The following is a 14,876-nucleotide window of genomic DNA, read 5'->3' as shown; positions in this document are numbered from 1 at the left end:
TGGAAATAGAATATTGAAGTATTTTTACTGCCATAAAAGGTGTTGATAATTATACACAAAAAAACATGTATTTGTTAAATCAAATCATTCATCGCTCCGTTCAGAATCAAAAATAAAAAAAAAATTGATTTTTTAACTTAAACCAAGTTTCAATCTAATCTAAGACCATATTTTAACCAATTAAATATAGTCTTGTGTGCCAAAACGTGCTTTTGACAGTCACTAGTACATTTAGATATGAAAAATTCATAACGAAAATCACTTAACTGTTTCAGTGACATTTTTTCAAAACGTGTTACCGACAGCATTCTTATGTATTTTTAATTTCTTGCCATTGTCGATGTATGAAAATAATATATACAACTTTATTTATATAAAATGGGTAGTAGCATATTTTTAATTGTTATCAATTTATCATGCATTTATAAACTAAAATCTTTTATACGCCTATCTTTTATTAGCCTAATAATAATGTATCAATAATTAATATAATAATGTTTCCATCAGACAAAAAAAATTATAATATTATATTCGATAAAATGTGTTTAATCGTATTTTGTAATTTTCATCGGTTTACAATCAATAAATCAACCTAAACAATTACCTAACAGGTAATTCCGGTATTTTGCCAAATCAAATTAGTTATAATTTTCACTTTTGTACTACACTTGGTAAAGATAGATATTATAAAAATACTAAGCTATGTACAATTACATGTACTTATATCATTTTAAATAAATATTTATATGGATTATGACGCTCTCTTAAAAATGATGTACTTTGACACATTTAAGGCGTCCTAACACAATAATACTATTTTTTAAAGTAAATCACACTCTGGTATGAAGACCTATATCAAGCTAAAATTATTATCAAATTTTAGAATAGTAAAACTTGATATTTCTGTAGACGAAATTTTGAACTTTTAAAATAGCTAATGTTTTAATTTAATAACATCCAATAAATGTAAAAACTAAAAAACTTATTTTTTGATGATATTAATCTTGTTTTAACTTTCAATACAAAGGACTATCAAATTGAATTTCAGTTCAGTTATTACATTCTTTGTTAATTCCAAATATAATATAAAAATATAATACACATAAACTTGATTAATATATTATTATTAAGTTCAGGGTTCGTTACTGTACCCTACATTATCCGAATAGCCATCAACGGCGTTACTAATAATATAGAATTACCATTTAAAGCGACTTTATAGGCTGACGATTTTAATTTTTATTGTAGTTATCGCAATTTAAAAACTGTTAAAAATATGTTACAAAATACAACCAAAAACTTCATAGAATGGTCAAAAACTTCTGGTTTCAATTTATCGTCGGAGAAATCACAATTTATTGTATTTACTAAAAGACATAAAATATTTATCTTCGTTTAAAAATGGGACGACAAAAAAAATACAATCAAAATTCTTGGAATGACCTTAGATTTTAAACTAGCCCGACTCGCCACATTAATAACTTAAAAAATTCCATTACCCACGCTTAACTTTCACAAACTTTATGGGGATTCAAAGTGAATGTGCTATTGCAAATAAATCTCCAATCATGTCTAAACTAGATTTTGATTTCTACATATGGGAAAACCCAGAAAAAAAGTCATGAGAAAATTGTATATAATACCCAATGCATGTCTACGAACGATAATTTGAGCATATCATTTAAGCCCTATTCCAAACATACATAACCTCGCAAGAATACCCTCTAAAAATAAGAAGACTACAGATTGTTCTCAATTATGAGTTAAAATTAGCATCTTCATCAGTTTTAAATTACACTCAAAATCAACAAAAATGAGCTTCACTAATAAAGCACCACAAGATCACCGATATCAACCTTTCATGACTCGCAACAACCCCTGGATTCACTGAATTTTCACCATAATGAATCTTACAGAATTAAAAATAGATTCTACAGATAACATAACCCATAAACAATACTATCTTTACATTTTACATAATTTATCCGGACAAAAAAATTACACAGACGCCTCAAAAACTCAAGCAGGAGTCGGAGCTTCGATAATGTGGAATAATTTAAAACTTATATACGACTAAAAGTCACTTAATACAAATTCAATTTTTACTGAGAAGTCATACACAATCTTCAAATGCATACAATTAGTTATAGATTCAAATATTTAAAAAGCAACAATTTTCTCAGATTCGCTTACTCCGAACCAAGAATTATCGCAAAACTTCCTGAACACCTTTTAAAATCTTCAGCCATACAATAACACGTACATTTCCCCAACCCCAACCATATCAAATTTTCTAAATTTTTCTACGCCAATATTTAGCACGTCATTAACACAGCCTTTACCGGAATTTGTACGGCACTGGTTTATCCGGAAAATTCAATTTTCTATGGGTGGGGCTGGGGAAATGTACATTGCAATAACAAATCCTCACTCAGAGCCACCATGAAATTCATTGAAAAGGAAAATTTTAAAAACAAACTATAATAAAAGTGTTATAAATAATAACACAACTTTAATTTAATATTATTAAAATTAAATTCTTCGCACATTTATATATAACGCTTGTATTCTAATAACCAATGTCAGTATGTCACCGAGGGAACTTTTTAATCATAATAAAAATATATTTATATCATCAAACAAAAACTGATTGAAATTAAACGATACATAAATAATGTATACTATTAATTACAACAATAGGTAAGGAAAAAGGTATTTAAATCATAAATGATTTTATTTTAATATTGTTACTTTGTTCTTTGTCTACATTTTATTTCCATAAATTTAAAAGCAAAATGTGCATAGATATGAAGTGTACTTAACTACATAGGTACAAAGAAACTTTTCTTAATTTATTGGTTACTTTGAAGTTTATTTTATTAAGCCCTAAATATAATATATTGTAAGTGTATTTTTATCTTCAATATCCCTTACCATCATATATTATATAGCATAGTACTGGATAATATTATTACAGACTACACTTTAAACTCTGTATTTTTATTTATTTTATTGATAAAAATGCTGGTCTCATTTATGTGGTATACTAAACGCAGACAAAAATGATAATATCGACATCGCAGGAGAATAGTCACAATAAATACTGAAGATTTCCTGAATAGTTGGTTATCACTTATCAATAGTACCAGGTACCTGCATATTTACACTGTATAATTTGGTATATGTGGGGTGTTTGAGATTTTTATGAATTTACGTAATGCGTGGATTACAATTTAAAGGTACATAAATATTGATATTGTATTGACAAGTAACTATTAAAATAAAATGAATATAACTTGGACTGTACTCAATGTACTATCCATATAACATGCAACTATGTACGTAAGCTGACTGAATAAAATTATTACACCATTCCTTGACTTTAACTGTAAACATTTCCCGTTATAATCATTATGTAAATCAAATTTTTGTTAAGTCTATAAAAATTTATCGAGTGAAAATAAAATAAAACTAAACATGTTACGATTTCTTCAAAGTATTTTTCGTCTTTGTAATCGAACACTTTCCGGTTTGTTATTAGCACAACTGAAAATATTTCTTTCTTCCGGTAAACATAAGTTATAATGCTGAATGTTTATCTATGCATATTCTTTTTCTTTAAACACAATAATATCAAAAATGATAAGTTTAGTACGAGTACATTATGTAAGAACTTTTCAAATTCAATTTAAGTGTATTTTCAAAAGAACTGATTTAAACTAGAAAATGTTTTTAAAATAAAAATAATAATAATAACAATAATAGAATTTGATGAAAATAATGCTTATTGAGCATTTTGTTTTGCCCATCTCAGCGTGAGAAAATTTTAGCGGTTGTAATACGTGTGATTGTGTAAATAATATAAAACTATATGGTATATAGGTAAAAATTTGAAATCAATAAAACAATGATAAAATTCCTTAAAGATAATATCAAATATATTAATATAACATATCATCAAATACGTATCCGTATACTTAAAGGTTTTAATTAACGTAAAATTATACTTGCAACCATTAATATTTTCCTGAAAACATAAAAAGTAAACGATACTAGTACTCTAATTTTATAAGTTCAAATTTACTTTCATTTTTTAATATCTTCAATCTTCGTGGTAGCTTTAGTTTTCAAATAGGTACCAGTATGTCTGTTAAAAGGACGACACACCCGCATGTGTTGTCTCCGTCTTACAAGTGCGTAAAGCGTAACATAACGGAAACTGTTTCGCGCGGGAAAGAACCGAGAAAGCTATAGTCATAACAAGGAAACAAAATGTTCACCCTATAAAAAGGAGACATTTTGTCTGTGCAATATCGTTTTTATTTTTTCGATATCATACTTATACAAAAAAAGTTCTTATTGTTTCATAATACATTACTTTTGAGAAGCATGAATAACTTTTTTTTATTTCTGATATCAAAAATATAAAAAGGATATTGCACAGAAAAAAATTCTCCTTTTTATATAGTGAAAATTTAGTTTTTTAGTTATAACTGTAGCTTTCCCGGTTCTTTCTCGCGTGAAACAGTTTTTGCTATGTTACTCACTAGTAAGACGGATACAATAACACATGCGGATGTGACGTCCTCTTAAGTAGGTAGGCACTATTCATGTTATTTTTTATTTGAAAAAATATATATCAAATGTATTATATACACTGATTTTTGGTTCTTAAAATAATAAAATATTTTGATACTGGAAACCAAAAAGAACACGTAACGAATCTTTAATATTATACTATTATTTCCAGCATATATTAATTTCCATGTTCACAACTAGGTAGTGAAAAGTAAAAATGCGTTTCTTTATCCACGATGATCAGTCGAAATCTCCTATGCGAGTCCCGCTGTTGAAATTCACATAACAATAATATTAATATTATAATTATGATAATATTATACGTAGCTGTACAATATTATACGATATTGTTTAATTTTTTTGTTCTGCAGGTGTTACACATAATATCAAGTAGCATCAAAGAAATACTCGACTATTCGGTGGCCAATCTGTTGGTGTTGTTCACCAATTTCTTCATCATCGTCAGCTACCCGATCAACTTCGCCATTTATTGCGGCATGTCCAGGCAGTTCCGGGAAACGTTCAAAGAACTGTTCATTAGAGGCTCGGTGCAGATAAACCGTAAACACGGAGCCGGCGGCAGTTCCCGATACTCACTAGTCAACGGACCCAGGACATGTACCAACGAATCGCTTTTGTAAATTCATTACGAACACTTATATTATTAATGTTATTGTGCATGCACACGATCAAATTTTAAAACCACCCGTCTGACAAATTGGTACTTACAACGTATTGCGATTGCAATAACAAGCCGATATATGTAGGTAGGTCCATTAAAAAAAAAAAAAAAAACTATATACTATCCACTTATAGTTGTACATATTAATATAATACATTATATAAATTACCTATTTTATCGTTTAGATGGAAGTAAAGGGGGAAGGAATAACAGTAATTTATACGTATAGTTCATACTATAGGCATCATAATATTATAACAAAATAATAAAAGTTGTTGAAATCAAATGGTTAATACGTACAAGCGATAATTCTCGAAACACAATTTTCAACATTCAAAAGTCCATTCACACTAGTACCTATACTATGGTATTAAAATTTTTTTTCGAGCTTTATTATTGTACGTACCTATACTTCATTTCGTACTGAAGCTCCGTCCCAAACTCGGTTAATTGCTTCCAAAAATGTAAAGAAATACCTTTTAATGGTAAATTAATTTTAAATTTGAATTAATTAATTAGTTCTTTAATTAGTTCTTTAGTTGAGTACTTATGTAATCAATTTAATTTTTAAGCTGATAATACAAAGATAACGTTTATTTTTTTTCATTATATCCCTATGACTTCATGTTGATTTAAATTGTTGAATATCACATTATTAAATAAATTAAAAATAATCAAACACCGTGAAAAATCGTTGATTATTTTTTTTTCAGTGAGATAAATTGCTCTACAGACCCCTTTTCGTATAAAATGTTTTTTTTTTTAATTATCTTTATGGGTTATTAACAATTGGCACAATGTAAGTTATTTGTCATTCGATTTTTTTATTTTATTATTATTATTATTATTATTATTATTTACTTTTTTTTTGGTTGTTGTTCAAAGTGAGAACAGATGAAGGGATTATTACGTACAATTAATTTTCCTAAAAGCAATCAATTTATGTCAAACAACATTATTTATTTATTACTTCTTTTTTTCTTTCTTGTTACTACATATAGATTTCTAGTTATATTACATTGTACCTATCTCTCAGGACCTATGTTAACTGAGAAAATCTTAAACTGTTTTATATCAAATACATTATATATGATTTTGTAATCTTAAAGTTAATCAAATTTACTATGTATCTTGTAAACATTTAAATTTAATTTAAATTAATGCTAGCTGTTTAAAAAAAAAAAGTCAACCCCCAAAGGATTAAAGTCATTTCAACCTTTCATCAACACGATTGAATAATATCTATATTATTGATAAAACTTCTAAAAAACCTTAAAATTTTGGATAAATAAATCAAAGTTTAAATTTTAAATTTTTTCAACCACTTCTAATTTAATTATTTGTAATTAGTCTGTATAAACATACTGTTTAATTTAAACTATCTATTCAATAATCATTGAACACCCTGTGGTATCTTTAAGGCAATGTTATTATATTAAAATTACCTAAGCCATCACAAAAATAATAAGAATAAAATAATACAGCTGTATGCAAAACCTAATAACAAACATTTTACTAAATGCATGAGTAATAATATTCTTATTCAGTTTTGTACATTCCTACATAGGTACATTGTTTATTTTAAAACTAATAACGGTGTGAAATATAGATTATATTGGATTAGTTCTCAATCATTTCATTCAATTATGAGGCCAAAAGGGTATAAATTTCAATATATTTACATACTCAATAACGTATCGCTAATGTGAAACTGCACTATGGAAAATTATGCTTTTAAAAAATAATAATATTAATTAAATATTAAAATGTGTATACCTACCTAAATATTTATTTAGAAATAATCACACTGACATAAATTTAAAAAAACAATAAATTGATCATTATTGTTTTAGATAGGTTTGTTGTTTCAAAATAGATATAACACTTTGATTATGTATTTTACATGTCAAATATAATTTAACTTTGGATTAGGTACTTGATATTAACTTAACATTCATATTTTTAAAATTATAAATGTAATATAGGTACCTAGACACGTTAAATAACTATATGTGCTAACACAGTTTTTGAATTGATGCAAATTAGTTTATTATTGTAAGTATGTAGGTAGTGTCTAAATATTTAAAATGTATTTTCATTAAAATTAAAACTATACTTATTGTCGATTATTTTATCTAAACAACAAAATAAAAAATATTTCTGTTAAATAGCAGTGTTTTAAAATTTAAGTAAATTAAAGTAACTCATTAGGATAAATATATGTGTAGGTAGGTAGGTACTGTATGTTTGTAGCCTAAACTGGTTAAATGATGTAATATTTATAACTACTAAGTATAAAGAATATTCTTTTAAACTTCAAAAAAATATTGTTTTTTATTATTTTAGCTTTTATCAAAGTTATTTTTGTCTGAAAAATGTTAGAACCAAAGAACTATCTTTATTACAGCATGTAAGAACATATCTTCAACTTTTTTTAATATACTATAAAAATATTTTATTTTTACTTGAGAAGACTTTCTCCTGATGATAAATTCATTCCTAAAAGTTTTTTAAAGCTAAACAATTTTAATTCAAATATTATCACTATAGTCAAATACACATTTTTAGAAGTAGAAAATTCAAAGATAATTTGTTTAGTAGCTATATAAACTTACAAAATACAGTTTATCCCTCCATACATTTAACTCTACATCCATATTACAAAAAATACTACTTTGTATGTTTGAATAATTTTGTAAAATAAATGTACATAAAAAATATCAATCATGTAACGATCATGTTAATTGATTTTCTATAAACGAATGGGTATTACAATTAACATGTTTTTAGTCATTTGAAATGGTAATTAACAAATTTTGTTTAACGTATTGGGTTGAAAAAATTATACACATTAATACACGTTTTGTATCATAATATATAAATACTTTATTCAGTAAAAAATAAATACTATATTAAAAAATTTGAATCTTGAATGTTGAAAAACGTAAAAATTTTCATTTTATATCTTTGATATACCTAAGGAATTATAAATTAAACAAATTTAATATTTAAGTATAGTATCATATAATAAGTAGGTATATTAATATAATAAAAAATATTTGTTTTCATAATATTAATATAATAATACAATACCAACTTAGTGCAGTTTATATCTATAATATATAGGTATTTCATTGTATTGTTATTAAGTTATAAGGTTACCTATAAGGTACTTTAAAATTACATTGCAAGGCACACAATTACAATTAATATACATTTTCTAAAACAAAAAAAAAAACAATTTAAAATAACATAATAATATTCATGTTTGAAATCATAACGAAAATACATATTTTATTAAAAATAACATTGTTGAATAGACTAATTGAATGTTTCAATTTTATAACACAATTAATTATTGATGAAAATAATTATAGGGTAGGTAGGTATCTATATTTATTTCATTCAATTTGGAAGCATCCTGTTTATGACAATATGTATAATAAAATAACTACAACTTCGACCACTTGAATAATTGTGAAATTGCATCATTTAATCGTGTAGGTCATCGGTTTTCGTGCGCAATGTTATGTACCTACCTAGTATATAAACAATGTATTCGTCTAATCATGTGATTCCATTTAACAGTACCTACTATGTCTGGTCAGAGTAGGTAGTTTGATATCAATAAAAGATAATACATCATACATTTTCTATATTAAGTACCTAGGTACAACATTTTTTATGCACATGAAATATTCAACATAGCAAAACTACGGATAGTAGTAATTATTCAGAGGTGCAAAAAGTGGACTCGGAATATTTACATAACGAGCAAGGCGCGCGTTATTATGACATTTCTCTAGACAACCGTGACGGGAGAGACATATTTTTTGTTCAAATATTTTCAAAATTACTCAAACCTCATGACAGTTTTGTAAATCTACTTTTCAACTTTTGAAGCACACGTGAAAATTAACAACTTTTAGAAATAAACCATGAGACAAATTAAATGTTGGTAGATGATAGGTAGGTATGTAACGTATTTTGAATCATTAATATCTCAACATTTTTTTTATGCCATCGTTTTATTAAAACAACCAAGTGGTAGGTATAACATTCACCTAAATAGCATGTGAAAAATCACTAGTCAGATTGGTATTAACTATATAGAGGGTCCAGAATTTGGACAGAACATCGTTGATAAATATTTTACTATAATCAAAACATAAGAGAACAGGTACCCACTAAGATTTTTATTTCTTATGTTTTTGTTGATACATTTTTCTAAACGCTTAACACAGCTATTTTTTGAATTACTATTTGTTGAAAATGTTCGTTACTTGTGTCAGTTACAGACATTTATTATTTTTTGACACAACAAATGAACAATTCTACAGAACAATTTTAGAATTTAATGATATTGTATATGATCGATGACTAGGTACTCACTACCTACTCTTACATATAGATAATGATGTATTATCTGTACATACGTCAACCCTCATTTTGGAATCTCATTTTGGTAGACATAATGTTCTCTTAGAAAATTACATGCTGGTTCATATAAATTATAATAAAATATGTCTCTATCCGTTTACTTAAAAACTTTAAATTAAATTCTAGAAGGTGCTTTATGATGATAAAACGTATTATAACGCAATAAAACAATGAGCTCCGAACTTCAGCCAATTGACAGCATGCGACCCTTATTTCCAAAGAATTAAAACCATAATGGTTCAATTAGAAATAGAAATTTAAATTTCAGAAATTTAAGACGTGTATTTTATGTTGTTGTAGAAATAATGTTACGAAATAAATCTTCTCATAGAGGCAGACATCTGAAATTATGGTTTCAATCGTTTACCACGTTATTACGTGACTATTGTTTGTGTCAACATTTTAATATAATACCATTTTTGTTTCACTATCTCTTTGGAAACGTCCCTCGGGTAAGCCCTTACCCCAATCCCAACCTATAAGACCTTACTGTCATACAAGAATAATTTGTTCACATTAATAATTCTGCGTCATATAATAAAAGGTCGAGCATTTACTAAAATTAGTTTTAAATGTTTTTGAGTGTGTCCTAAATGTTTCCATGTCAAATGTTTAAACCAAATACTACGCACATTTTCTTTGGAAGAGTTCACAATATTTCCTTAATAATATTGTGAATTATAAGAATTTATAACATAATATAACAGATATCTGCATATTGAACCTTTCTAAACTAAATATGAATATCTATCTGACGTATAAAACATTTAAAAATAATAATTTATTTACTTAGGATATCATGGTAATTGTAGGTAATCAACAAATAACTTAATTCGAATCACGTTTGTCACTACATCCTTGTGGCATCCCTAATTACATTTTTTGATTTTATAGCATTTTAAATTATATATTTAACACATGACATTTACATACATTTCCATTAAATTCATGTTATCCATATTGTATCACTGTATTTTACACTTTTGCCAAGTAAAATAGCTTATACGTTCTGAAAACATAAATAAAACCAATTCATCAAGAAACATAATTTGATTTAAATAACAAGTTACTTACCTACATAATTAATATTATCAAGGTAAGTACTTTATATAATATCCTATTTGTTTGAGTTGCAATTATTGTAATATGTATTTATTAATTTATAATAATTTATTAATGTTTGCTACTCTAGTAATATCATAATATTGTAAAAAGTGGATCGCTAAATGGTATTACATTTCTAAAAATTATAAATTAATAACACCGCTGAGAAAATTAATTTAATAAATCGAGTACCTTTTGATATAAATTTAGTTACTCTTCAAAGGGAAATTTAGAACTCATTGACACTAATGGCCCCAATAACTTCACTGCATCTCTCCTAGTTGCACTAAATAATGGCGATCGTGGAAATCAACAACTATGAAAATGAGTTATTTATTAACCAATTAACCTCATATTAATTAATTTAGGGTAGGTACATAATAATATTATACTATTAAGTTACTGTCAAATTGAACTCATGATGAATAATATACCTTTCATAAACAGAAAATGTATTATTTAGTAGCGGAATAGTATTTTACAGCTTTATTTAAAAAGTGTTGAGTACCTACCTACCTGCCTACTTTTTATTTTACATACTATAGTTTGTCTCATAGATAACAAATTTATAAAATACACATTTTCTAGCTCATTTTTATTTCTTAAAACGTATTATAAGTTATAATTTTTTATGGTATTAGATAGTGTGCATATAGGTATTTTAATTTATATGATTTCAAATCAAAGCAATTTTAATGTTTAAGTCATAAATTATCGTGAAAATTATGTTATTTTAAATGCGAGTTACATTTTATAATTGATTACAAATACTATAGTGGGTATTTAAGTGGTATTATATTATTTATAATCAATGATATTATTTAGTTCCCCATTCAAAATTCATACTTAAAATTTAAATTCATGAGTAGGTGGTACTTATTTTCTGGGAACAAAAAATTAATTTAAAAATTACAGTATAGAGGGTATATAATATATTAATATATTATATATAACACAAAGTTTAGTTTAATTTGAATAGGTTTTAAAATAAGGAAAATTGTATATAGTACATGATTATAAATATTAACATGGTGAATTGTAATGGGTTTTTAAAAAATAACTTACTTATTATTCGCATTAATTAATCAAATTTATTTCTAACCACTTAATTGGTGGAAAAATATATATAAACTTCCGATTATAAATATCATAATTTCTAATATTGTAAAAAAATATACTTCGGTTTTACTAGGTACCTATAATAAATTATATAGGTATCCTAATTGTTGAAATGTAATTTATATACGTAAACACAAAGTCTAGAAATGCCCACACTCGAAAATTGTCGTTTTTTTCATCATCAAAGTAAAAAAATGACACAATATCTTCTTTTGATGTGCACAAAAACAGAGTTAATAATAATTTTTGGTTCCTACAGCTACTACCTAGGTCCTAGGTACTTACACAGTTACATACGTATTTAGTTATGAACATTTAAAAAAAATTATACCTACATCAAACATTTTAAAATAATATACCTTTCTGTCATATTCGTAATTATGAATTGTAGACTATAACAAATTTTTGTTGTAGAAATCATAATAAATTGTGTTTGTGGTTTTTATCTGAATTTTTATTCCGTTTAATGTTTAGATACACACCAAAAACTTTAATATGTAAATATAATAAATTAATGATGATAGGTACCCGCGCGATTGTCATGCAATAAATGGACTTCTTTAAAAAAAAATAAGGATTATCAATTTATCATCCAGTGAAAATGATTATACCTTGTAAAGTAGGTACTAAACATTAACCCATTTTTTGTCATAAAAGAAGTTTAAAAAATATATATATTTCTTAAACTTGAAAATTTTTTATGTAGTTTCATATTAAGTCCTTTTCTATAAAATATATTTGTGTTTAGCTTTATCCAGTTTAAAATTACAATATTAAATGTGTTTTTTTTTTACAATAAAATATAATATTATATATATGTACTTTAGACTATGTTGAGTTTAAATTATTATAGAAATAATTATTGTTATGGAAAAAAACAAATATTTGTATCTTGATGTAAATAAATCAAAAAAATAATTTTTTTTTGAATTTATACCTATTAAGAAAAATATATGACTCACCTTTAACATTTAAATCATGTATTTACTAATTATTTTCGTATCATCATGTTAAATCACATGCGATTTTTTGAATATCTAACGATTTTATCTTTTTAAAATATTGTGGTTAGTACGTTAGTTGATTTAAAAATATCCATCTAACCTATTCAATTCTAACTCTGTATTTATATTTAGTAGGCAGGTACCTACTAGCTTTCATATTATCATGTTCTAAATACTTAACTTATATTGGTTAATGATTTAATTTAACAATTTTAATTAATAATAAATAAATGTAAGGTTATCTAATCAATATTATATAAAATATCATGTTTTTGTTCTCAATCACATATTGCAAATTACAATGAACAAAATCACTTAATAAAAAATGAATAAATTATATTCAATCTATTTATTTCACCAAATGTAAAACATAATATTATCGTTATTACATTAACAATGGTCGGTGGCTCAAAAAACACTATTCAAGGTAAGTTGTGTGGATTACTAATCGAATTCGTTCGTTTACATTTTTTACAACATTAACAATAACATAATACCCACATTATTATTTAATATTTTGATATCTCTTTTCTGAATATTAAAATAATGATCGTATTAATATATGATACAAGCATAGTAAAATGTATTACAAAAATAAAAGTTTTTTCTGTCCACTTAAAATCTAAACGATAGAACAAATAATCCAATTGCTTTATTCCAGCGAAGAGATAAAGAAGAAAAAAACTAACGATTGGTCGTTGGTTTTTACATGGACAATCACAAAATATTATACTATTTTTTTTTGTGGGGAGGCATTCACTGGTCAGATAATAATATTTAAAACGATATTTAACTGCAAACGAGAATACGAAAGCGTGAACGGGGATCGCAAATATCTCTCGAGGGGAATTCCAAATGGAAATTCGAAAAGTTTCCTGTCAGATTTTCAATGTGAGAACGGTTCTCAAATGGCTAAAGTTTGGACCATAAAAACAGTCGTACGCCTATGCAACGTTTATAGGAATTTTCACGAATAGGACCGCTATTGACTATTTATCACCTCAACACTCTCACTGTATTGCTGTACCTATATAATGTATAGTAGGTATCGATACTTTTAAACTATACGAGTGTGACCAAGTGAAAAAATGTACAAGTATTATATTGGTATACTACAGAAAACTCATCATACAACTATACAAGACATACAAAATATATACAACTACGAACGCGTCGTACCTACGTTTTATTTAATTACTGTTATATTCATTCCCTCCACCCCTCCCCTACTCATAAATCATAATATACTGGATTTTGATTTCCGTATTTCATAATTACGACTATAACCTATATAATAGCTAATAATTGGTAATTTGTAATAAAATTTTAAATTAGAAACCATTCAGTGGTGTTTGATCTATATATTTTTATATTTTACCAATATATTAAAATTTCCATATCGTAAAAAAAAAAAATGGTCAACACATAATAGGTATAGGTATGTACAATATTACAATTTACAACATATATCCTGCAACTTCTCATTCGATAGTTATTATTCATATGTTGGTACCCATCGAGGTTATATATGCTCAGTCTGTAATTCTGTATATACTTTGGTAGGTACTGAGATACCTACCTATACATAATGAAATAATGTGTATATCTTTAAAGATTAACCAAAGTAAATATTTAAAATACACAGTAAAAATGATTATGGGGAACCTATCTGGCTATCTATATATTAGCACATTATTACTAGTAGGTACCTATACTGGGGGCCTCAGGTATCAAATAATAACTCTTATTTACTCGAGTAATTTTACAGGTCATTTGCAAATAATTTTAGTTTAAATTTCGAATTTTTTATTTAAAAATGGATTTGGTAAATATATTTGCTTAATATATAGCAGGTTTGTTTCTATATATAAGTATATACCTATATAAACATAGTCATGAATAGTAACTTATAATTTATAAATTATGACAGTATTCAACAATAGTTTAAC

At 25.8% G+C, this 14,876-nt stretch overlaps 1 protein-coding gene across 2 annotated transcripts in view; it reads left to right on the top strand.

The window, feature by feature from the left end:
* SPR (G protein-coupled sex peptide receptor) overlaps window positions 1–6,368 on the top strand; it is a 243,549-nt gene extending 237,181 nt beyond the window's left edge. For both annotated transcript variants that reach the window (XM_089216214.1, XM_089216213.1), the window contains one exon: window positions 4,950–6,368. In XM_089216214.1, coding sequence (XP_089072340.1) covers window positions 4,950–5,219 — 270 coding nt within the window. In that variant the 3' untranslated portion in view covers window positions 5,220–6,368. The remainder of the gene's footprint in view (window positions 1–4,949) is intronic.
* The last annotated feature ends 8,508 nt before the right edge of the window (window positions 6,369–14,876 follow it).

Source organism: Diuraphis noxia, unplaced genomic scaffold (assembly GCF_037042655.1).
Source record: "Diuraphis noxia isolate RWA-SAM2 unplaced genomic scaffold, SU_Dnox_SAM2 contig0001, whole genome shotgun sequence".
NCBI classification, from domain to species: Eukaryota; Metazoa; Arthropoda; class Insecta; order Hemiptera; family Aphididae; genus Diuraphis; species Diuraphis noxia.
The sequence above is the reverse complement of the archived record's forward strand: the minus strand, read 5'-3'. Positions and strand labels throughout refer to the sequence as shown.